Source organism: Phaenicophaeus curvirostris, chromosome 1 (assembly GCF_032191515.1).
Source record: "Phaenicophaeus curvirostris isolate KB17595 chromosome 1, BPBGC_Pcur_1.0, whole genome shotgun sequence".
Lineage (NCBI taxonomy): Eukaryota > Metazoa > Chordata > Aves > Cuculiformes > Cuculidae > Phaenicophaeus > Phaenicophaeus curvirostris.
In genome coordinates, this window is record NC_091392.1 from 30,543,627 (window position 1) to 30,570,378 (window position 26,752).

The 26,752-nt window shown below is 40.6% G+C and overlaps 1 protein-coding gene across 3 annotated transcripts in view; it reads left to right on the forward strand.

The window, feature by feature from the left end:
* The window catches only part of PDZRN4 (PDZ domain containing ring finger 4), a 242,687-nt gene extending 217,037 nt beyond the window's left edge, over nt 1–25,650 (forward strand). For all 3 annotated transcript variants that reach the window (XM_069851791.1, XM_069851773.1, XM_069851782.1), the window contains 5 exons: nt 7,699–7,797; nt 9,765–9,827; nt 13,367–13,468; nt 16,780–16,896; nt 23,504–25,650. In XM_069851791.1, coding sequence (XP_069707892.1) covers nt 7,699–7,797; nt 9,765–9,827; nt 13,367–13,468; nt 16,780–16,896; nt 23,504–25,030 — 1,908 coding nt within the window. In that variant the 3' untranslated portion in view covers nt 25,031–25,650. The remainder of the gene's footprint in view (nt 1–7,698; nt 7,798–9,764; nt 9,828–13,366; nt 13,469–16,779; nt 16,897–23,503) is intronic.
* Nucleotides 25,651–26,752: the final 1,102 nt, after the last annotated feature.

The following is a 26,752-nucleotide window of genomic DNA, read 5'->3' on the forward strand; positions in this document are numbered from 1 at the left end:
AGCCCAGATACAACTCTTTCATACATTTTAGGATGAAGATAAAGCATGTTGGAATTGCATTGTTTCACCACACAAGGACTTTTCCAGACTGGCAGCTTTTTATCTTTCTTCTGGTGAGGTAGGAATCCTCCAGTATGCTGTGGTGGCTTCCTTTTCTAAAAGCCACATGTGTACTGTTGAGTTAATTCATGATTTAAAACATGGTGATTTTGTACTTGGAAATAGCAAAACTTCCCTTCTCGTTTCTGTCTTTTCTTTCCCTATTCAGGGAAGTTGTTCAAAGGGGAGAGGGAAGAAAGCACAATGTTTTAATTTAACAGGCTGAGCTATTCTGATAAACAACCAGGATGGAAAGCTGATACTCTCTTTTTCTGATGATAATGGAGTTAAGTAGGACAAGGTACATGCTAGTTAATGCTAAGAAATGAAATAGTTGACTGGATCATAAACAGAAAATGCTTGGGATTATCTGTCTTAACCATGTCATAAAATCCTGAACTATGAATCGCAGATTCTGTTACACTGGAGAGTAACACTAATTAAAATTAATTTGGTATTAGACTATGTCTCAACAGTGAGATTATTTTCTCATTGCAGTGACGCCTTAAATGTTAACTGAAATGGTCATGCACTGTCTATTTTGGAAAAATACTGTTGTGTTTTGATTCCATGCTATCCCTTCTAATGGTGTTACCAGAGTTCATGGGACTCATTACTCTGATATACTGTACAGGTGAAGGGAACTCAATAGCTATTACAGTTTTGATAGTCTCTCCTGGTCCTTTTAGTGGTGTGCAACAATTGCCATAAAGGCAGGCGGGAAATATTGGAAGGATGTAGAATATTTATAATATTCCTACAGTGCCTTTCAAGCACTCTAATCATTTCTTCTTTTATGTCCTGCTATTCTGGTGGTGTTTGCATTGTCTTCTGCTTATTACAGATAAGGCAAACGAGTCACAAAAAGTTACATGAGGTGACTGCACCAAAGCATCTGTGATTCAACAAGGAATAGGAACTTAAAGGCAGAAAGCTGAAATCTAAACCCTTTGCTGCTGAGGCAGCGTCATTCTCCTTAAACTGCCATTGCACAAGAGCAGCCCAAAAATTACGGTTCTGTGGAAAGAATTCAATCAGTGTCTTCACTAATTCTGTAAATATAGTAGGTTAATTTCAATAAAAATAATGCTATCACAGAAAGCATTAGGGATTCCCCGAACCCACATATTTGCTGGCAGTTCTTGGGCAAGGGACGTGTCAGAGCTCAAGTTTGATCTGAGCTTCAAAGCCACACTGTTGACTCCAAACACTGAAAGTCTTTGTATGGGCCTTTAGAGCCTTCTGCCTAGGAAAGAATCATAGAATCATAGAATCATAGAACAACCAGGTTGGAAGAGACCCACCGGATCATCGAGTCCAACCCTTCCTATCAAACACTAAACCATGCCCCTTAGCACCTCGTCCACCCGTGCCTTAAACACCTCCAGGGAAGTTGACCCAACCACCTCCCTGGGCAGCCTGTTCCAGTGCCCAATGACCCTTTCTGTGAAAATTTTTTTCCTAATGTCCAGCCTAAACCTCCCCTGGCAGAGCTTGAGGCCAGGGAAGGTAGCTTGCTGTTCATTGCAACTAATTTGTACTGAGCTCTAATTTCTTGTTTACTTTATTTTCCACCCATAGAAAAATTACTTCTCATCACACAGAAGCATGAGAAAGGAAGATAAACAAAGTATTGAAGGATGAGAGGAGGAAGGAGAACAAAGTGGAAGTAATAATAGGTTATTTCAGAAGTGCTCGGGTATAGCAACAGTTCATAGAATCATAGAATCATAGAATCATAGAATCATAGAATCATAGAACAGTTTGGGTTCGAAGGGACCTTAAAGATCTTCTAGTTCCAGCCCCCCTGACATGGGCAGGGACACCTCCCACTAGATCAGGCTGACCAAGGCCCCATCGAACCTGACCTTGAACACCTCCACGGATGGGGCATCCACAGCTTCCTTGGGCAACCTGTGCCAGCGCCTCACCACTCTCATGGTGAAGAAATTCTTCTTTATGCCTTGTCTAAATCTGCCCCTCTCCAGTTTATAGCCCTTGCCTCTAGTCCTATCATTACAAGCCTTTGTAAACAGTCCCTCCCCAGCTTTCCTGTAGCCCCCTTCAGGTACTGGAAGGTTGGTATAAGATCTCCTCGGAGCCTTCTTGTCTCCAGGCTGAACAAGCCCAACTCTCTCAGCCTGTCCTTGTATGGGAGGGGCTCCAGCCCTCAGATCATCTTTGTAGCCTTCCTCTCCATATCCTTCTTACACTGAGGATTCCAGAACTGGACACAGTACTCCAGATGAGGTCTCACAAGAGAGGAATAGAGGGGCAGAATCACCTCAATCTGCTGGCCACACTTCTTTTGATGCAGTCCAGGATACAGTTGGCCGTCTGGGCTGTGAGCACACATTGCCAGCTCATGTCAAGTTTCTCATCAACCAGCACCCCAAGTTCTTCTCCACAGGGCCACTCTCAATCACATCATCCCTCATCCTGTACTGAAATCGAGGATTGCCCTGACCCAGGTGTAGGACATTGGACTTGGCCTTGTTGAACCTCACGAGGATCACACAGGCTCACTCCTCCAGCCTCTGCAGGTCCCTCTGGGTGACATCCCATCCTTCCGGTGTGGCAACTGCACCACTCAACTTGGTGTCATCTGCAAACTTGCTGAGGGTGCACTTGATCTTGCTGTCAATATCATTGATGAAGATATTAAACAGCACCGGTCCCAGTACGGACCCCTGAGGGACAACACTAGTCACAGATCTCCATCTGGACCTCAAGCTGTTGACCACTAATCTTTGAATACAACCATCCAACCAGTTTCTTATCCACTGTACCATCCACCTATCAAATCCATATCTCTCCAATTTAGAGAGAAGAATGTTCTGTGGGATCATGTCAAAGGCTTTACAGAAGTTCAGACAGATCACATCCATTGTTTTACCTGTGTCCACTGCTGTGGTTACTCTAATACAGAAAGCCTTTAAGTTGCTCATACAGGACTTGCCCCTGGTGAAGCCGTGCTGGCTGCCATTAATCACCTCCATGTCCTCCATGTGCTTTAGCACAGCTTCTAGGAGGATCTGTTCCATGATCTTCCCAGACACAGAGGTGAGCCTGACAGGTCGGTAGATCCCCAGATCATCTTCTCTACGCTTTTTAAAAATGAGCACAATGTTACCCTTCTTCCAGTCACCAGGGATTTCTCCCGATTGCCATGACTTTTCAAATATCATGGAGAGTGGCTTGGCAACCGCATCAGCCAATTCCCTCAGGACTCTGGGATGCATCTCATCAGGTCCCATAGACTTATAGATGTTCAGGTTCATACCTAGTGAAGTGGTAGCTTTAGTGAATGGGACTTCCTGCTTACCAGTGTGTAATTTCTTTACAGATTTCTATAGGTGAGATAATAGGATGAGTTATAAGGTGAGAGTAATAGGAAGGTGATGCAAGGACTATGTGGGTGTGAGTAAGAGAATGGAAATGTTTAGGGGAAAATGGGAGAAGAGGGCGAGTGAGGCTACCGTCTATGAATACAGGTGAGGTGTCACTTTGGGAAAGAGTGAACTGAGAAGGGCTTTGAACATAAGGACAGAAGGATTGGGTTTGTGGAGAGGGGTGCCAGGATGCGATGGTTTGAATGGAGGTGAGAGAGGCTGACAAGCAGTGATGAAACACGAACAGCAACACTGTAAGTGGGTTGAACAATGTTGAATGGGTAGTAGGTAATCGTGACAGAAAATGCAGAAAGGATTCAAAGGTGTGCATGGCTTAGTAGACACCATCCACAGAGTAGATCAGCTGATGACATGTGTAATTTTCTTCTCTACCACTTGGGAGAAATGACAGTATTTACCTAGCCTTCCCGTCCCAAAAAGGTGACAGCTCCTTGTTTGGTCTTACCTCTCCTGAAGCTGACAGCATGTAAACTGGTTTTCCATCACTGAAGCAAATGGTCACCTGTAACTGGGAGTCAGAGGCTACAGCTGCTATTACATCACTTTAGAGGATGACGAATATAACCAGCTTTCAGTTATTCAGGAGCATGACCTGACCTTCTTAGCTGTTTTTAAAACATCTGAAGAAGTGACATAAGGAAGAATTTCTCCACCATGAGAGTGGTGAGGCACTGGCACAGGTTGCCCAGGGATGTTGTGGATGCCCCATCCCTGGAGGTGTTCAAGGCCAGATAGGATGGGGCCTTGGGCAGCCAGGTCTAGTGAGACGTGTCCCTGCCTATGGCAAGTGGGTTGGAGCTAGGATGATCTTTAAGGTCCCTTCCAACCCGAAGTATTCTATGATTCTATGATTCAGTGACTCTACGATTCTGTGATTCTATGAAGTGAGCCACCTTGGAAATGTCTTCCAGACCAGATAGTCCTTATTTAAATTTCCACGTCTATCTTTTAACTAAATAACTTATGGCAAAACAATTTAAAGTATTGTCTCCACTGTGACAATGCGCTGAAATATTGTTCTGCCCACACAGAGAAAAGAAGAAGCAAGTCCAATATTTAGCAATTTGGCAATGAGTTCTGTCACTTGGCATCAGAATACTGTTCATGTTGAGAGGCGGCTGCCCCCAGAGTGCCCAAAAGAGGGGGAGGCTGTCATTTCCCAAGCTCTCTCCTCAGTCCCTCTCTTTCCACCATCTGTCTGTCAGCACATTTCATGAATCCCCAAATATTGTTTCTCACAGATTTTTAAAATGCTGGGTTTCAAGGACTGTCAGTTCAATCCCTATATACACACACACAAAACCCAAAGAGAAAGCAGCTATATGGGTAAGTGTATGTGTACATGTGTGTATGTATCTAAAGTGACTTCAGAGAAGGAAATTTCATCCTTACAAATTCATTACTGCTGCCAAACTTATTGTTTCTTCTGTTGAAGACAAGTAGGGAAAAAAAACCCAAACATTAAAAAGCATCTGTTGCAGAATGCTATGTCAAATGCTTCTGACCATGACGATGTAGGTTCTCTGGTGTTTCAGTTGCTGCTTTTGTGTCGAAGTTGTTTCAGATGTACTTGCTATGTACAGCTTAAGATAAAATTTGTTGACTTTTGGTCTGCGAGATGATTTTATGCAGTGTGTTTTTAAATTTCCAGAGATGTTATGCTAAGCCTGATTTGTTTGAACGTGACTTGGATGTATCATGTTTGCTGTGAAAAAAAAGGGATGTCATGAGGTTAGTAGTGCAGATATGGAGTGGGGAAAAGGCAGTTATCTGGAATGACTTACATGAAAAGCAGGAGACCTCATCCAACTTCTCGCTCATGCTGAATGAGATATTACTGGAGCATTTACTTGAGTCTAAACTGAAAAATGTGAAAAGTTTATTGTGCCTTTAATACTAAGCATCAGTATCTCAGTCATAGGTATATACAGCTTCTAAGTGACCACAGCCGTGTACAATCATCAGATTATGCACCATATAGTCATTTAGGAAAGAGGTAGTCCCAAGAGTACAGAGAACAGATCTCAGCTCTAAGCTCTGTTATTGCAGGGAGAAAGGAAAACTGTGGCAGTCAGGGGATTATTGTCACAGATATTTCTTACCAGCTGCTTCCCAGAGATAGTTTAGCAAACCTCTTGGTCTCCCCGGATGGAACCTCTAGGGTCATCCTCATTTTCGTATGCTTTTTCATGCCCTAAATGGTTAAATTATTCTGCTTATTGAGCCAGTGCACTGAAAGGATTCAGTTCATTTGCAGCCTGAAACATTTGTACAGCTCTGTAGTAACATTTTGAGACAAATCATCCACAAGAACTTGAAGGTCATTCCTGACTAAAGAAATTATGTTCAGAGCAGTCCTTGGGGCCTCTGTCCAGCCTCAGCACAGGGAGGCAGGAGGTTGTGCCAGCAGGACGATGAAAGTCAATGGATTTCAGCTTGTGCAGAGCTTCTCATTTGCCTTGATTTAAAGGTCCCAGTCTCAGTCCTTTATGGTGTATTTAGGTTTCCTTATAGGCCTCCAAGGGACCACAAGCTTCTTTATTCCTTAAAACTATACCTTGTTGCTGTAATTGAAGCCGTTTTGTTACTGTAATTTCTCCCTAATATTACAGTTCTAGTCAAGTGTTCTTTCCCTCTGGAGGCATCAATTATTATGGGTTTTGAATAGGCCTCCCTCCAGTAAACATACTTTTACTCCCAATGCCAAAATCAGGTCACTGCAAATCTCTTCTCTAATAAAACACAGTCCCGTGTTTCTTCTTTCAAACTTGATGTATAACATGTACTGGTAACTAGTTCCACTTCTTACCACCCTATTTGAAACTCCTGACACATTAAATAAAAAGTAAAAAATGCTGCAGATTTCGTGGTACATTTTCTTAGTTTACATTAGGACATTGAATGTCCAAAGTCCAGGGAGAATTTTATAGGGTTTATGCAGGTACTGAACCTATGTAGATGTGTACATTGGTGAGGGAACAGAGAAGTGAGCCATAGCAGTGCACTTTATGAAAGATGTTCAGCTGAAATGAAAATGGCAGGGGATTCATCACCTAATTCATGTGTGTGAACTGTAGGGTTTTCTATTATTTGTGGCATTTTGACACTTGGTCCCCACAACCCAATCGGACTTAGTAGTGACTCCTGACACAGGCTGTGTGTCCTGTGCCTGTTTATGGATGAATCTGCGTGACACCTCTGGGGATGGGGAGGAGCAAGCACTGTATAACAGATGGAGAACTGAAGTGTGGGTTTGTCTCTCTTCTTCTTTTGCATTGTCATGAGAGCCAAAATCTGTTAAGCTCCAAGCGTCACCTGCAGACTTCCTTTAAATACATATATCAACTAAAGTTTCCCATTGCTAATACTCTGTGCTGTTGGATTCATTGTGGTTTATTGTAATTATTTGTTTCACAGTGTTCAAACCATGTGCAGCTTCGTATTTTTGTGAATGGTTCCCCTGTGAAACCCTAAAGATGCTTAACTCAGATGGGTGTATGTAGTCGTTATAACTGCACCATCTGCCCTAAAACTTGCACTTTTCATGAGATACCACTGCTGGGACATCTGGCACTAAAAATATGTTTTCTGCATCATCTCACAATTGAGGAGAATGCTATGAATGTTCAGCTCCACAGGAGATTCCTTGAAGCATCCTTCTGTTATCCAACAGCTTCTGCAATGAAGTTATGGCACTAAACTGGCCAGGGAATGAATTATGCTGTTAATGGAAGGCTGTGTTTTTGCTTTATGACTTAGATTGCTGTTAGAAGGGAGTAGCACTTGCGTGATGGATTGGTCGATGTGTAACCAGCCTGTCTTATATCCTATAAATCAATAGTTGGTGTGATAGGACTAAAATGACTATGTAATGTACAATAAGTCAGCTTACATTATACAAAAGAAAAAAAAACCTGTAAAAAAGATGCGCAGCCGTATTTCTCAAAGTTCAGCATGTCTTACTGAACTGTTTCTATATAGCTTGAACCTGCAATATATTGGGATTTCCTTAACTCACACAATATTTTCCCCTTTAGAGATGCACACAGAACACTATCTTAAGACTGAGTAGTAAAAGTAGGTTCTACGCTATGAGTATGCCAGCAGCTTCCTGTTCCCTAGTGCTACACAATTTTTTTCACCCTTGGCAAAAAAACGCCATATGAGCCTGTGTGTTTTCTTGTAGGAGGTGGAGTTGTTTCGTATTAGCAGTCAGGAGAAGCTGGGGCTGACTGTCTGCTACCGAACCGATGACGAGGAGGACACAGGGATCTATGTCAGCGAGGTGAGGACATGGTGTTGGGGAGGAGGAAGGGAGATGCTCGTGGTAGAAGGCTAAATGTGCCAGGGAACATAAAGGGTGCAGAAGTGTCGGCCATCAGCCAGCACAAGTCTCTTTCAATTCATTTAGATTATCAATTTAAATTATGTTGCCCAAGTAGTGTAATTATTACTAGTGAGTTTCTTTAATATAAATGCTTTTAACTACAGCATCATAGTTAGGGAAGTACAAAGTAGTCTGAGCATAGTCTGATTTTGAAATAAATCTTCCCTTATGATGTGAATTAAAAAGAGTTTTTAAGAAAACAACCTTCTCCACACCCTGCTTGCATTCTCCCCGTGCCACAGCCACGGTAATCCTAACAGTGGATAATCATTATTTTATTATTTGTGGGTTTGGTACAGTTGTGGTATGCACAGTCCTGCTAGAGGAGAGAGCAGCTTGGCAGAGAAGTTTGTCAGGAAGACTGATTTTTTTTTTTTTTTTTGCCAGAAAAACACTGGAATACTGGATACTGTGATGGGATGAAGCCTCAGTTTTTCATTGGCTTCACCAGGAAAAGATGGCATCCAGCACATAGCACAGAGTAGTAGTTTTTCAGAATCAGTCTGCAAGACTTCCAGGAACACTAGTTCCCTTTGAGTTTCCAGCTCAGCTTGAGAGCCGGTTGTCATTCTGGATAAAGCAGAACTTTTGCAAGTCCAAGCTCACTGCTGAGGCCAGACTCACTGGTGATTATCCTGGATGGACTAGATTCCCAATTTGTCACTTTTGTGTCTCGTACCAAATTTTGAGAGAAGCTCATAGACAGAGTGTTAGTAGAGGGAATTCTCCTACAAATCAGTAGACAGGGATGAAGGCAAGATTGCTCATTCACTAGCCAGCTGCAATGTTAAGAAGCTGAAAAACGCAGCTTTAGAAAACAAATGAGGATTTAATATAAAACTAATGAAGAATTAAGTCTTCCAACATTTGTATAAACACTTATTAAAGCCTATTTGACTTGTGATGACAACAAAAGTGCAGGAATCTTTTAATAGGCTCCAGAATTTTATCTGAAGTGTAGTGTTTTTCTTACATGGTAGAAACTTCCTAAAGCTTTTTAAGTGTATGTAATTATATTGTCTTTGATACTCCATTAAGCACTAAAGTATCATTTTTTTTCTATGACAATACAGAAGAAGGAAATACTATCCAACAGCTCTGGAGATGTAACCTGCAAAAAAAATGCTGAACTCAAGTGTTTGGTTTGAAAAATTAGCTTCTGGCATGACAAGGCAAAATAAATGATTTAAGATAACCATCAAGTGAAAGGTGATAGATCGAATTGCTCTGCAATGAACAGTAGGTCATTGTTCAGGGATGAGCTGTAGTGACTTTGATAAACTGTTAATGGAGCCCTAAGCATCTATTTAGGTTAAACTAACTTAAAATTGACTGACTCAGACCAGGAACAATATACAGTACCCATGAGTGATCTATATATTATAGATTCTTTGAGTTTTTTTGCTGTTTCCTCACAAGCTGCGAAATTCCAGGAAATAGCAGATTGATAATTGAGACAATCATTTTATATTAAATGTTCCCTTGAAAGAAAAATAAACCTGCTCCTTTCCCAAAGACAGGCTATGTGCATAGAGGTATCAGCTGCTGCAGAACCACCTCAGTCCATAGTGAACTTCCAGAGAAGATAGACTCTGGCATTAATTCTTAATGCTCTGACAGTTGAAGGTTAATGCCTAACAGTGGCATAGGAAACTATTAGTCCGAAAATCATATGCTCCCACTGCTTTCTAGCTTTACATTTTTATCTGAATCAAGCTTATATCATTATTTAAAGAACTGTTGAATTCATATGACTGTAAAGGAGACTTTGCAGAGTATAAATGGTACTTTTTCAGATTGTACAGCTGTTATCATTTTCCGTAAAAATCTTTCAATGTTGAGTTACTGAATATTGTCTTGTGTAGGTTGATCCCAACAGCATTGCTGCCAGAGATGGCCGGATCCGTGAAGGAGATCGCATTTTACAGGTAAGCAACAGTAGACTCTTTCTTCAGACAAACACACAGTGTCATCTTCTCTGTGGACTGTTAATGAGGGAAGGTAGTTCTCTTTGTTACGGTGATCGATGAGAAAATCCATGTCTGTCAGTTTTTTAACACAATAGCTGGGAGCTAGAGTGCACGTACTGGAAAATGAGAATGACAAACCCGTTCTGGCTCATGCCCTTATGTCCTGTGTTGGGGTTTTTTTGCCATATGTATTAGCGAATTTCATTATCCCTGTGTTCTTCTGTGTCAAATTCTGAACACAGATCCTGTAGGCATAAATATGGGTATGAGAAACTTGCTGATCAGTCAACAAATCGCATAAATTTGGGTAAAACTCACTTGTGCTCAGCAGAGATGGTAGGAGTTTTCATACAAAATATGTGGTGTTTAGTAAAGGATGGTTTTAAACGTACTTGAGGAGAAGGTTCATTAGGTTCTTTTCTAATATTTTCTTTCATCAATCAATAAAACACTGTTTTTCCGAGTTCCCCATCTTGGTTTTCTTTTCCCCCTTCGTTTCTATTGATCTACTCATTTAAGGAGATGCCATGGAAATAGGTTTGTGGGGTACAGCACAGCCTCTGTGGGCAAGGGTGGCTGACTGCTGGCTCGGGAGAGAGGGCAGTGTACCTATAGGGAAGTAGCTAGAATGGCAGTGGGTGTTAGTTTTCAACTTGTAGTGCGTTCTATATTTTGCACTAGTGACAAAATCACAGAACAACTACCAAAAGTCAGTAGATTTGAAAGTCTTTGCTGTATTGTAGCATTTTAGTTCTGGTCCCCAGTCGATTTTGCTTTCAGTTTGACCTTTTTCCACTTAAGCCCCAGAAGAGCTCCTGGTGATGACAAGTCACTTCTCTGTAACCAGTTCCGTAATTGCCCTTCATTAAGTTAGGCATGTGAGCTTTCAGGTTGTCACAAGATCAGCCTGTTCCTTCCCTCTAGTCTTTTCATTTCTGCAAGAAATGTCTTTGCTGAAACCTGTATCTGTATCTGTTTCTCTAGTATCAGCTTTGGGAGTCTAACTAACAGAACAAAGTCTACAAGCTGGCTTACCAAAGTGGCTACCTTTTGGAGAGGAAATAAGTTACATTTTAGTGTCAAGGCTCACTCAAGGGCTGCTGATTTATTCTCTATGTAGCTAGGAATGTGAAAATGTTCACAGGATTGTGTTCCCCCTCAGAAGATACAAACACTGTGTGTGTGCAAGGTCAGTGAGTCCCTCGGTGGGTGGTAGGATGATGGGACCACGTCATGGGGTGCAGCTAGGAGTGGAAAAGTCTTCTGTCTGACGGTGGCAGAGTCTCCTTAAGCATCTTTTTATAAAATACCAACTGAAGAAAGCAAACAGGATATAATAGTATTTTTAACTTTCAAAAATCAGAAAAGAACTTGTTTATTAGACTAAATAGAAACAACTGTCATTCCAACTCTGTACATTTCAGATAGAGAGGGTAGATTTGTGCTCTGTTCCTTGCCTTTCTTTCTAAAATTTCTGATTGAAGTGGAGCACCAACAGCAGTTCTGGCAAACATTCTCCAGTTCATAATAAAATTCATTTCAATTGTGAGTAAAGACTCCTGGGGAGAGAGAAAAGCATAGGTAATTCTGCCATCCTTTTGTAGACTGGAGCATTACTTTAATGTCAGTGCTGATATATAGCTATGAGTTTGATCATTAAAGTTAACACCCAGAGAGTTATGTGGGGTTTACTTTCATATTTGAAAACACATTGACCCTCTATCTACTCTTATTGATGAGATAACTCAGAGAAATAGAAGGTGACAGAGCCATCATGGGGGGATTACACTGAGGCTGGGAGAGAGCAGGATCCTTGAGTGTGGGGGCATTTTCTGTGGGTGGTTGATGGCATCAGTTAAGTGGAGGGGGGGCGGGGAGGCACTGTGTTTTTGTGTATTTCTTATGACACTACTACAGGTTTCCTGATGTATTTGAAACTGAGATTATCCCCTTATCATTTTCACAAACCTTACACGTCTTTCATCACATTCACAGTCTCCTTAAGCATCTGAAAACACCCTGAGTATTTTATATAAGATGTTACAAAATCAGGGGAAAGGTTTTTTAAGTCCTGGTGAGACTTGCCTAAATTCCTGCTGCTTTTAAGCTGTGAACTTCTAGGCTTACTGCCATGGGGTTAGGATGCCATGGGGCAGGCTGAAGTCCTGCTTGTCCCCCATGATGGTGCAGCTGGTGTGGGGTGGGCACCTCCAGGCTGTGCACGTCCATCAGGGCTGCCATCTCTGGGGTCCAGAGGAGCAGTTGCTCAGCCAGTAGAAGTCCCAGAGCCACCAGCATAGCTGAGTGTGTTTTGCACAAGCTGGAGATCTGCTTCTGGGCCTCTGTGGCTCCATCTCTGCTTTATGGGTTAGGGCAGCTCTGCGTTGCCCTATGGTTGTCTGGTCTCCAACAGATCACAGCTATCCCTTCATGTAAGCTTTGAAGGGTCTCAGACATTTTACTCATTGCTGGTTAGATAAACAGGGTACGCTGGATTTTTATTTGATCTGAATTAAAGCTGTCTTTTTAAGTCAAGGATTTTAGGCCAAACATATGTGAAGAAAAGCAACTTTCTCTTTATTTCTCAACCAGAAAGTTCCTGCTACTTTGAAATCAAACCCTTACAAGATTTTATTTCCCCCAAATATTCAGATCCTTCTGTCTTCCAGTTTTGTTTTCACCCAAGTTTTTTTTTTCATTGCCGCAATGAGAATAATCCACCACTTTTGCTGTGTATTGGACAAAACCAAATATGTATGGAAAATAAAATTAATATTTGATTCCCTCAGTAAAGATTTTTTGGTAATGTAGACTGTGTTTGTTACCATGTTTGTCCATGATTACATAGTCGTGGACATGGCAGTTTCAGTGAGGTGTCAGAATAGGAGAAAGGTAGTGAGAAAAGCACAGTGTCATTGGAGAACCACTTTTATTTTGATTATCCCTTTGTAAGGGGGATACATATGTTTTGTGTGGTTCTGGATACTAAGCTGTCCACACAAATGTGAAATGATTAAATGGAACAGCAATAAGCAGTGGCCTGTAAGTATTGCCTGGTGAGAGATAATACTGTAGCTCTCTAATTGGCTCTCTAGCAGCATACAGTGTGACTGATTTCAGCTGTAGCATTACCAGTCTTGCTTCCACCAGCACTATTATCTCAGAGTGACACTTCCATTACTCTGAACAGAGAAAGATGAACGTCACCTGTCAAAGGCTGGTTAATTGTGTTGCTAGATGTATGTTACCAGGGCGCAGGTTGGACATTTATGAACATAACTGCTTCCTCTGATGTTTGCCATCCTTCAACGATCGATATAGCTCTTACAGTAAGCGCATAATTGAGTGAAGGCACTTACCACAGAGGGGTTGAAGATGAGACCATTGTGCGAGTTTCATTGTCCATACATTCAGCATAAATGAGCTGATACCTGCCCTTTATTGTGTGTTGCTTTGTGGAAATAGAAACTAATGTGCCACTTTCATTTGTTTTCTAGATAAATGGCCAAGATGTCCAGAATCGGGAAGAGGCAGTGGCATTGCTCTCCAGCGAAGAATGCAAGAAAATTGTGTTGCTGGTAGCGAGACCAGAGATGCAGGTTAGACTAAATAGATGCACTGAGCCAGAACCCGGGTTATTCCATATATTCACTGTCTCTGTAAGTCACGAGCTGTTGAGAAATAGAGATGCCAAAATACCTGACAAAAGAAGAAAACAGGTAATTGCAGAACTTCGCCCCTGTTTAGCCAACAAAGAAAATAACATGATATTACTAGGGCTTGCCTTCCCCAAACGAAGCAATTCCTTTCCAGCAGACAAAGCTAGTAAGTATAGAAATAGAGCTGACAGCACTAATATGGTGTTAGTAAAATATGAAGTAGAACTCGAAAATTATGTATTACTCATTAGGTGATTCGTATTTGTTCTGGGGATAAATTTACCATACTTTCCTCAGTCATTGATATGACCTTATGCAGAGCTGTAGTTGGTCATTGGCTATGGCTTTTTTAATCCCATGCACTTATAGGCAGTCATGTAAACTGTTCATTTATGTACCAGTTATGGAATTTTGACTATAATACCATTCAGCAAACATGGATCTAATTGTTTTCAAAGCATACTGGTCGCAAAGACTTGCTTGCATGTTACAAAATGTATCTTGGGAGATACAATTGCATTTTAGAAACATTTCTATGGTCTTAGAAATAAAATTATGATGATATCAAGAATCTTGCTATGCCAAGAGTTTTTTATATCATTGCAGGGGGCAGATGTTAGGTTGATCATCAGAATAAAGGAGAAGTAGACTGGAAGAGTACTGTTTGTACTTGCCTTTATATTCTGTTTATAGGCCATTGAAAGCAAAAAGACATTATATTGTCACTTCTCTCCATCTGCCAACAATTCAGAGTTGGTTATGTTGCCATTTATCTCTCAGGCTATTGATCTGATATTCTCAGTCTTGCTAGCTGCATACTCTGTACAAATTAAATTGAGTAAGTGTAATTCAGTGCCACTTGGAATCTCTACTTGAATACGGTAGTTATAAAAGATTCACAGTATCAGCATTCATTTCCTTTATGTTTTTCAGGAATCTAAACAATTCCCATAAAACTGATGACATAGTATAGCAAAAAAAAAAAATCAAAATCATATCCCTCGCTGACAGTTGCAGAAGTTTTCAAAGAGTTGTTCCAATATTGTTCTTCCTATTTTTCGTGAAGATTTTATTATTGAGCAGGGAACAGAAATCTACCCACTTATAAAAAATACATGCCCAGGGAAAATTCATTCTCTGTATTTGTTTAGAGTGGATAACATGAAAAAGTTACTTCAATATGAGATAAGGAATTACTTAGCTGTCCCATAAGCATGTTCCTTTCAAATTATAAAAGTGCATTTTGATTTGGGTTTGGGGCTTTGGTTCTGGGTTTGGTTTTTATTGTTTGTTTGGGGTTTTTTGTTGTTGAATTTATGTATTTTAAGAACATATTCATACAAAACTGAAGAAAAATCCAAGGTATGTCAGAAATCAGGCTGTCCACAAACTGAATTTCTGCTAGTTGTGTTGCATTGACTTTGGTGAAAGACAGCAGTATTAAACAGGCTTTTATTTCTAGATAGAAAATGGTAATTTCAGTGTTGCAGCCTTGAAGGGTGACTGCTGAGCACATTCATTTGGGAACAGGGAAGAAAACCATCTCTCACCATTTATTTGCACAGTGAATACCAACAAACAATTAAGTTTTGAAACATAGCACTGAAGGAGTGCACAGCCTGTCTAATATGTAAGCAAATGATGTAAGCATGTGCATTCACATGTGCATGTGCACACAGCATATGTAGTGCTTATGTATACTAAGCCATATATTTTTATTCTAAAAGCTGTACCATAATGTAAACATTCCATTAGCTAAGTACTGGGTCTGCAACAATCAAAGCAGCAGATATGCCCAAGTGACATTCATCATTCATCCTCTATCTCTGCAGTTTACTTAAATGAGAGAAATTCAACTGCATCCCTTATGGTAGAGGAAGGCTGTGTTCATGATTTCCTTGGAAAAAAAAGGCAAACAAGACAAGTAAAGAAAACTAGTGGCCAGTACCAGATGTTTCAGACAATGGTTTGGAAGTCCCATTAAGGACAAACATAAAAATTACATATACCCAAGAAAAAATGCCTCCTTGTAATCCCAAACTGTTAGAGACAGGTTTGTCAAGGAAAATGGTGAAAGGCTTATGTTCTTTATAAGAGGAAAGAGTACATTGGCATGAGCAAAACCACATAAGACTTCTTGAAGGAAATGATGTTTCCTACTAGTATTCAGGTAGAAGTACCACAGAGCATCAATCACTGCTTGTGTAGCTTTGAACAATTACTTGCTGGTTTGGAGTAATTTTTCTTACTGGCATCTGTGGCCAGAGCTCTCTTAGCTTCGTTTAATGCTGAGACTTCTAGGTTTTAGCATCTGTTTGTCACTTTCATCCTCTGGTTCCTTCACCAGCAACAAAACAAGAAATATTTCCTTCTGCTATGGTCCCACAGTTATAGCCAGGAGTGTCACTGACCAGTATTTTCTTTTTCAATGCAGTGTGCCACCTGGCAAGGGATTATTGATACAGATGGATGTGTGCCATGCACACAAAGAACACCATGGGAAGAAAAGCATTTTAGGCCAGGGTTGCCTGTTTTATCAGTTTAGAAAGATGTGAAGGGTGCAGAGTGGGTACAGGGAGAGGATATATTCACCTGACGAAACTAGCATCCCCTTCTGTCCTTTTGCAACATGATCTTCGCCAAACGTCAAACTGTTATTTTACACTCAGGGAAAAAAATAGATAATCAGGTACACCACAAGAACAGAAATAACAGTCCTTCAAGTCACCACATCTTTCTGTCACCCTCCTCTGTTTGTTTATTTACCTAGAAGATCAAAGGGAAAATGGTGACAGAAATGCAACATAAGGTTTCCATTGAGGCAGCGGCAGCAGGGCACAGCACTGGGATGGAGGTTGTTAGAGGAAAGAGCCGGTTGCCTCCTAGCCCTATTAGTAACGTTGCTGCTCTTTCAGTGTGAGGGCTCTCAGCGGTAATGAACATGACAGCTTCAGGATTATGCGCTGCGCTTTTCATACCTTTTGAAAGGAAATAATGTCTATGCTGTGCCGTCTCCTTCATTATGAGAGAAAATCAGCCATACTGTTTCAAGTATAAAAGGCACGAGTCCCATTTTTTTTTCATCCTTCTTTTTCTTTTTCTCTTTTTGAGATATGAACTCCTACCACCTGGCTTTCTGAAGAGAATCATTAAGATAAAAAAGAACTAGTCAAGCATTGCCACTTGGGTTTACCCTGTTTTAGCATGCATCCTTGCTAACATAATATAATATACTAATATATTCTTTACAGCTGGAAGAAGGGTGGCTGGATGATGAAAGGAATGAATTCTTAGAGGAGTTAAACTTGGAAATGTTGGAAGAGCAGCATAATGAAGCGATGCAGTACACAGCCAACGAGATGGAGCAGGTAGGATTGCTAATAAATATATCATTTAAAATTTTCCTAGGTATACGTTTTTAGTATTAGAGATTGAAACGGTATGCCCTAAAATGCAGTCAGAAGCTTTGATAGAATTCTGCCTCTAAAATGATGTGAACTCCAACACACAGTAGGTAAGGAAAAGGAGAAAAATAGATGCTTAGGCCCGGCGTTACAAGTTAGCAAACAATTCAGGAGTCTGTGATAAGTACAGATTTCTTATTTTCTCTGAACTCTCAGAATATTATTGGTTTCCTTCTTAATTTCTGAAATGTCCAGGGTTTATGATGTTATGGTTTATGTCATTTTTTTTTAATGAACTCTATTAGTGTAGCAAGTTGAGATAGATGCCTCTCTTGTATGCAAGTGAGGTGTGAGCCAGCCCTTGCACCAGGGAGCTTGCAAAACAAGATGGAAGAGGTGTTTAAAGTAAACAACAGGTGTTTTGGTAATACAAGTGTATTTTTCTTACACCGACAGCACACAGCTCGGCATTTGTTTTGTTAATGGAGACAAATAAGCATATTGTTAGTATAGTCTCAGCTCGCTGTTATCCTGACTTTCACTTGCCCATATGTGCTGTAAGCACTATGACTATGGCAAAGATCCATGTGCATCCCCAGCCGTACAGTTTCGTCAAGTGATGGGTCTTTTCAGTTGTACTTTATTGTGGAAGGCATAAGTGACCTTATCCACACCTGCATCAGATGATGTGTCACTATGCAAACCTGGGTGGAGCCAAGGAATAAAAGCCAACTTCATCTCCTAAATGCAGTGTACTCCATCCACAGAAATTTGTGACATATGACTTTCACCCCATTCTGAATTGTTCAAAGGCAGAGCCTGAGGCATTTTTGTTTGAAGTGAAGAGAGGGAAAAAGACTATGAGAGCCTTTCCTCTTCTGGAAATCAGGGAGCTTATTTGGCTAACGGGAGACCTGGCTTCAGATACCTTACTGCCTGGTCCACACTGGAGGCCTGAGCATGCATGTATCCTGCTTTCCCCCTCACCTCCCTTCCAGCTTTGATGCCGGGCTAATGACTAGCTGATCACTCCTATTAAAGCTATTCACTGTACATAAATTAAATATTCATTGGGACAGAGACACTGACAGAATAATTAAGTCAATTATCTGGACTATGATAGATCAGATTACAAATCCTTACTCTTATAAGCATTTAATTATTTACACGAAGTGGAATAACTCCAGGGTCAAGAGGTGAAGTGATCCTTGCAACAGGATTTATAGTGGCCTTTTAGTTATGACTCTTTTTTCCAGGCGGTGATCCAAGCCTTAGTTTCCCAGGTTGAATGTGCTAACGACTGCACTGCTAGCTACTTTGAACTGATATTTAGCATCTTGTTTAATTTTTTAGCCACAGATTTTATTTTGGATAGCAAAAAAATTCCTTTTGGAAAGAACAATTGTGCTTTGCAAAGCAATTTACTTTGCATAGTTATATTTTCACACAACCCCCCACTTCTGATCGATAGAAATTCTTGAGCAAGTCTATCTACAAACTCCTACTAGCCCCTCACATGCTGGTCACTTGTGCTCTGTTGGTGTCTGACATTGGGTTGCTTGAAGTAATTCTAGGACAGCGAGACATTTCTTTGCCCTTCTGATGAGTAATTGAATCAACCAAATGCAGCTTGGTGTGTAATGGGGCGTCAGTAATTTGTGACAGCTGCTGTCTATCTAGACTCTATGTAGTGACTTGGCAAGTCAGAAAACGGGTTCTTTATTTCTTGTTAGACTGGGAAACCTAGTAGTTTCCAGAGGTGAATCACATAATCCATCAGGGCAAGGAAACTGCTCTCCTTGTAGCTGCCAGTGGCCAAACTGAGCATTTTCAGGCTCCTTGGTTGACAGCGAAGATTTCAGTCCAACCCCAGCCTTAATTTTCATGAACCAGAGTACAGTCCTTTGGCTTCATAATCATCTGTCATCATGAATCTTGCAAACTGCAGGAATAAATACATGCTGTAAGCAAAATATCCTTCCAAATACTAGTCAGTTTTACAGGATGCCATTTTAACATTTAGTATGAGCTGTCACAGGAAAATTTTGTGTAGTTTGTAATAGAAGGATTAAGTAGACAGTTGTGTCTTTTCTGTATGTTTTTGAGCCACCCTTTAGAATTTAATCAAGAATTGTATCTTCTCTGTATAGAGTAGTCCAATAAACCTTGAGGAAAGATGTAATTCTCCATTTTTTATTACTCATTGTATTCCTTCCCCCTTTCAATAAAAGAGTTCATTGTGCAGCAGAGATAACTTCCGAAGAATACTGTACATTTGCCATGCAGATATTCTTATTGGTATCATGGAATGTATCGAAACCTGTTAAGAAGAGAAAAAAATGGATAAAAAGAAGTTATTCAAGTTCATTCAAAGCTGAAACGTAGTGAAAATATTGAGGGAAAATTCTTTTTTGAGAGAGGCCTGTTTTAAAAAAAAAGCAGCATTGTTTGCAGAAGAGCATTTTCTCTTTTAGTGTGCCACTGAAATCAATTTCAGTCTTCCATCGTTGCGGGAGTACCTCGTGGTAAGCCTGATTAGTGAGATTTCTCTCACTGTGGTCAGTCTCCCTCTCACTGTGAGAGCCTGACCAAAGAGTCCAGCAGCTACACTTGTTAAAACCTTCAACTGAATTTAACTGCCTTCAGACTTTAGTAGCAGCCTGGGTTTTAAGTCCCAGTATACATCATAAGTTGTAAAATCAGAATAGAACAGTGTCTGAATTCCTGCAAGATTAGCCCTTTTATAGGCATGAATGCTTGCTGGAGCTGAAATGCAGAATCTTTTGAGGTTCATTTATTGCTTGATTGTATGCACTGCCAGGTTTGCCTTCTCATTATCTGAGTTCTCACTGCAAAGATGAGGCCTAAGGAGCCCTTTGGTATTTCAAACAGAAGTAATTGTAGAGGAGATTGACAACATACATTTGAAAACAAGTACTTTGTTCAGAATAGATAATACTGACAAAAGTAATGCACTGACAATTGGAGACGATCTCTTGTTTTTCAGAAGGGACTTAACCTGGAATTAGGCTTGCTATCTTTCAAAATAAAATTAAAATAATCTCACATTGTAAAAGACTGCTCAGTCTGCATATTTATGAGCTCTGGCAAGCATGACAAGTCTACACCAGAAATGCCAGGTGCTACTTTACCTGAGTCACAGTACATTTTTTAAAAAAAATTATCTCAAAACCATGCAGTACATTAAATATCTGTATTACTTTCCATTTTCTTAATTGGAGTAGCTGCAAGAATCTACATATTTGGGAAAGATTTAATGTGTTGTGGATGTCTGCTTTAGGTTGAGAATAATCCGATTGTACAGGCACTTGTTTCTTCGTGACAGAGAGGGGAACCCAAAGTGACTACCTGACATTCAGGTGCCGGTACTATAGACACTTACATTTGGTCAGATCAGTTCTGCTCAGCTGATTTCTGTTAGACTGGAAAGATGGGGTTGGCTTTGTTTACATCTTTTGTGTATACTTTAATTATGGATAGTGCAACTTGAGTACATGTCAGCGTATTATATTCACTCAGTCTAAATCAAGTGGAAGTTGAAGGAGCAAAGTTTAAATTGTTGATAAATGTGGTGTGGAAGACAAGGGCTACTAATTCTGAAAGTGCTGATTGTGTAGGCTCAAACTGTAAAACCTGTTTCAACACCTATACACAAAGGGATTTCTTCAGAAGTGCTCGAATATATACTTTAATGGTGTGGCACCATCTGGAGACATCAGAGGAAGCATCATGGAGCTCAGCTACTGTTAGCTATATAACTGTGCAAACACAATGTGAATAAGCCACCTTCTTAAGGTAGTCAGATGGGTTTAGTCATATTAATGCAAGTTGTGCTGTCTCACTCATCCTCAGGGCCACAGAGCAGATCCTGGCCCTCCTCATTTGCTGATGTGAACGGAGCTCTGCATTTGGGGCAGGCATCCAAATTCCTGTCTGTTCTGCAGCATGGCCTTCCCAGTGCCTGGTGGAGTTTTTCTCCCAATGTCAGTAGTTAAATATTTTCCAGAGCAGTGAGAAACTTGAGTGACACATTGCATTGGCCAGGGTTTGCAGACTCCAGACTGAAGTCACTTCTCTGCTGAGAGATTTAGCGGCAATACAAGCTGGAACAACTTCAAAGCTGATTAGGGTAGGGACTAGAATAGCTTATGTAGCGTCACTCACCTGGTGGAAATTGGAAAATGCAAAATTAAACCTAAATCTCCAGCACGCCTGGTGAATGCCCTGGCCACTTGACTGGTTGGAGTGCTCTTTCTGATTACTTCTGTTTTTCATGAAGAATTCTCTAGACATTTTTTCTCTGTGTAAAATACAACGTCTTGGAACTCTTACAAACCAGATGATGTGGGAAGACATTGCATTCCCACCACTTCTCCAGATACTCCTGAAAATGGAACTAGTGTTGCAGCCACTTTGGAAAAATATAACAAGAGCCTCATTTAAAAATCTTCCAATATAGTTTATACTCCTTCTCAGCAATGCATAAACAGAGGAAAGAAAGAATAAATGAATGATTATTAAGAACAATTCTACAATAGTTAGTTATGTAGAGTGATATGTCATATTCCTTCTCCCTGTGACAAGGTACCCTTGTTTGTTTAAGTGGTTAAGTAGAAAGATCTGAGAAGATCTTAGATCAAGAGAGCACGTACCGTTGAAAGTTAAACTTGCAGGGTTTTCATGAAAGTCTGGTTTTGTCCACTGCAGTTTCAAAATCTAGTTTCTAGAAAATTCTGACCCTACAACATCAGGAAACATTGAACGTTTGCATGATCCCCTGCATAACACTGAATGCATACTGCCCATGCCGTTTAAATTGAAGGGGAGTGTTTCTCCTCATGTGAGGAGAGGAAGGGATAGAAATTGGCACATTGCCAGCATAGCTGCCAAAGCCATGTGAGAAATACCCATTTATTGTGCACTTTGTTGTCAGCAGTACATTGTATGTGCAAAAGAATGAGTGTGAAATGGATACTATGATTTTGAACAGAATTTTCTCCTTGCAGGTCTTGTGTGACAACAAATTGCTAAAATATCTTTTCGGAAATCTCTAACTGGTCTGTTACAGACACTGAATTCTCCTGGTGGTGTGTTTCTTTCAGTATTTATTTTTTTCCACTATTACATTGCATTTGCGGGGTGGATGTTATTTTTTGTTTTTCTGAGACTAGGCCATTACTTTTTCCCAACAACTGAAGAAAGGAAAGTAGCTGAGGAGTGTATGATCATGAGGTACACATGAAGAGAGGAGACAGGATGAGATAGGAGGCACGTTTTCATCCTGGTTTACTGTCTATAAAAGTAGAGAAAGAGAGAATTATGACAGTGGCCGCTTTATATTTGTTTGCTTTCACTGGGTGCACTGTACCTTTTCTCTGCCTTGCTTATTACTACCATTTTATGTAATTATGCAATTACATCTCCTTGCATTTGATCAGTACTATGTACATTTAGACTTTGGCAAACAGGCGATATAAATTGCACTGTTTATGATTGCTCTGTAAGGGGAATGGAGGGAACGAGGGAGGAATTTTTCATTTTTTCCTGATTCCCACTGGAGGGAAAGAAACAGCTGCATGGTCCTAGTTGCCTAGTTTTCAAACTTCTCCAGTTTGAAAAATAAAAAGTGTCTGTCTCTTCAGAGAGGTATTATTGCATATTCTTTGAGAATATAAATAGGTTGAGAATATAAACAGTTAGGTACAATGAGTAGGGTGTGAATTGAAAAACAACAGCCTAAAAGCTTGACATTATGCCCATGGGGAGCACTCAGTGTTGTTCTGCGCTTAATGGTAAAAGGCTGGTTTTATTTCTAAGGAACATAAATTCTAACTAGGGAACAAAAATCATCTCCAGGGATGCAACAGAGAGAAGTCTACTTAAGCAAACTCCTAGAATTCAAACGGAACAGATTTTCAGAAAACGGCGAGTTAAAACATGAACTCTGAGAGAGGGCCATAAAGGGTACAGTAGAACAGGCTGGCACTCTTCAGGCTTCAACCCTGCCCTTCTCCATGGAGGAAAAAATGAGTTCACTGGTTAAAAGACAAAAAAAGCCCCACTGATGAAAATAGTCTTTCTACACCACCTTAGATTGTACTAGTCATTGTTTGATTGGCCACTTGCTCTGCTTTTCTGAAGGAATGCTAGAAAGAAAGAAACTTTTACTGAAAGTTTTAGTCAAGTTTGAGAAGATTTAAGCTCCACCATTCTCTGGCTATCATCCAGAATCAAAAACAGTGCACCATCTGGTGATCATTATCTTTAAGTACTGCAAAGTGATGGCTTAGGTAGAGAGGAAAATATTTCTTTCTGTACTTTAGAAGATATGTCACTAGTGCTGTAATTAATCTACTGCACTCAGTATGGCCACTACAACATGACTCTCAGAAATGTTTAAAAGCTATGAGCAGCAGGACTATTGTTTAGTGATCTGTTTTAATTTGGCTTAAATGAGATCCCAGCTGTCTAAGCAAAGCAGAGCTGGAAAATATTCTCATGTAATATGGTCTGCATTTGATAGTCATTTTGGTTTGCTCTTATTTTTTAGCCAAAGAAACATGAAGAGGAGGATGGCACGACAGACACTGCAACCTCATCATCCAACAATCATGAGAAGGACAGTGGAGTGGGACCTACAGATGAAAGTCTGCGTAATGATGAGAGCTCAGAGCAAGAAAATGTGCCTGAGGAGAAGAACAGCGCTACCCTGCAGAGCAAACGGGAGCTGGGTCACAGCCAAGATACCTTAGGAAGTGTTGAGCTCCAGTGCAATGAAAGTTTTATGTCTGGGGAATACATTGAATCTGATTTCATAGGAAACCCAGAAGAGGAATGTGAAAGGTTTCGACAGTTGTTGGAACTGAAGTGCAAGATTCGAAACCACGGGGAGTATGACTTGTATTACTCAAGCAGCACAATAGAGTGCAACAGGAGAGAGCAAGATGGAGTGGAGCATGAGCTGCAACTACTCAATGAGGAACTGAGGAACATTGAGCTTGAATGTCAGAATATCATGCAGGCTCACCGGCTCCAAAAGGTGAGGGACCAGTATGGAGACATTTGGGCTTTACATGATGAAGGATTCAGGAATTATAACACCAGCATTGATGTACAAAGAGGCAAACTGGACGACATCATGGAGCACCCTGAGAAGTCTGACAAGGACAGCTCCAGTGCCTACAACACGGCTGAAAGTTGCAGGAGCACTCCGCTGACAGTGGAACGATCCCCCGATAACTCTCTCCAGAGGATGATCAGCATCACCAACAGGAAAAACCTGAGGAGCACAGTTGTGTCTAAGCAGTCATCCTCAGGACAAAGCAACAGAGAGACAACCTCAGCCAAAACCAAACCCACTGAGCAAAACAGTGCTGCCGAGGATGCAGTGCTGGCAGCAGAAAGTGGCAGATTCGCAGATCAGGAAAAGCAGAGCAGTGAGCACATTCCCTACCTGTCTCCATATCACAGCTCTTCTTACAGGTATGGGAATATACCTGCTCATGCGAAGCATTATCAAAGCTATATGCAACTGATCCAGCAGAAGTCAGCTGTGGAGTACGCTCAAAGCCAGCTCAGCCTGGTGAGCATGTGCAAAGACTCGCAGAAGTGTGCAGAGCCCAAGATGGAATGGAAAGTGAAAATAAGGAGTGATGGTACGAGGTACATCACAAAGAGACCAGTTCGAGACAGAATCCTGAAAGAACGTGCCTTAAAAATTAAAGAGGAGCGCAGTGGTATGACGACAGATGATGATACGATGAGTGAGATGAAGATGGGTCGCTACTGGAGCAAAGAAGAGCGGAAGCAGCATTTGGTGCGAGCTAAGGAGCAGAGGAGGCGGCGGGAGTTCATGATGAGGAGCAGGCTGGAGTGTCTTAAGGAAAGTCCACAGAGTGGCAGTGAGGGCAAAAAGGAAATCAACATTATCGAACTGAGTCACAAAAAGATGATGAAAAAGAGAAATAAGAAAATCTTGGACAACTGGATGACAATCCAAGAACTGATGACACATGGTGCTAAATCTCCAGACGGCACAAGAGTGCACAATGCCTTTTTATCAGTTACTACTGTATGAACACAACTTCTTTCAGAGAGTATACTACCAGTTTGGGTAGAGTACTATTGCCTCGTTCAATGTGGCATTTTTATATATTTTGTGACTGTTTATAGTTTGACCTTTTTTGTAAGCAAAATTACCTGGTAATTTTTCATTTGTTTTTCATATAACGGTACCTTCTTTATCTAACAGTCTTTCTTTATCCTGCAATATAGTCATACTATCCATTTGTAGAAAAAAAAAAAAAGAAAAGCAAAACAAAAAAAGTGGAGAAGCCAATTAATTTCTTAACCTACTACATATCCTGTAAGTTAAGATCTGGACTTATTTCTCTAGTTTTCTTTTTTCTACTTTAGTAACAATACAATACCAAAACAAAATGCTTTATACTGTATCCTTGGCTTAAAAAGATATAAAGTTTTACATCTTAGAGTGTATCTGTCTATAAATCACATGCCACATCCTATCGTATAGGAAAGAAGGACATTTTTCCAACAAGACATTGTACAGTCCATTTAATCTGTAAATTGCAATTGTATTTGTCCAAGTAAAGTGTAGGTGGGCAATTCTCCTGTGTTATGTAGTGGCATTGGTCATGTAGCTGGACAATATGTGATAATTGTGAAGACAAAAGAGAAATAAATTATTGCTTATCTTTAAGAAGAAAACATGTCAAGAGTTCTTTGATCTAAATTGAGCATTTGCCTTTAAAGGATGACTCATTTCACTGTGTGCTATTTTTACAACATACAGAGAGTTCAGGAACATGGGACACAATTCCAAAGGCTCAGTTTTATGAATTAGCTTTTAATTTTGCATAATACATAGAAGTGAGTGGATCCTCCTGACTTTTTCTTACCTGCTATTATTAGTTGATTGAATGATTCATTGATATGTTGCTGTGTTTTGTGCTGTCAGGCATCTACCGTGTGTTTTTTCTTCAGCTGAGCTATTTGCTGTACACAGACAAAATGTAAACAGAGCACATGCCTCTAACTTCGAGCCAAATTTCGTGCAAGAAAAACTAGCAGTGGCTGTAACTGATACTTTAACAGAAGGTGAGTTGAGAAATAAATAATGAAAGGCATCTAAATGAGTTAAGGGTTCAACTTCATTGTTGATGTGCATCCAAGTCTTTGAAAAGAGTCCCAGTGGGAGCTAGCTAGTGCTCAGGAGCAAGGGCAACTTGCTGTCTGGGTGCCTGATGGAGCCCTTGTCTCTCTGTGCAAAAGAGGCATCTCAGCTGCCACCGAGGCTTCTTCTGAGCTGCTGCTGTTGGCAGCCCAGTGAGTTACAGTAAGCTGAAATGACTAGTCCTGGGCATTCAGTGGGGTTGAAGACTTTGTCTAATAGCTCCGTTTTATTGTCCTTGCATATCACTCACAGTGGTTCCTAACTGATGAAAGTTGTTTTGATAGCAGCATTAGCTGCTGAAGTCACTTGACTTCTAAAGATACACTTAAAGATGCAGAAAGGCACATTACAGTATTTCCAAAGTTCTGGAAATCAATCATTCATTTTCTAACCACTTTTAGCACCAGTAGGCATTGGCAGTGCTCTCTGCATCACCAGGCATGTAAATACCATAAGAAATCTACTCCCTGAGTGCTTAGGAAAATTATGCCACTGACAGTTCACAGTTTGATAATCAGGAAATTCTTCTCACCAGACTCAGGGAAACATCATGCTAAATTCTCATTAAACATGCAGCGATTCATGTGCGATGGGGAATACTTTCAC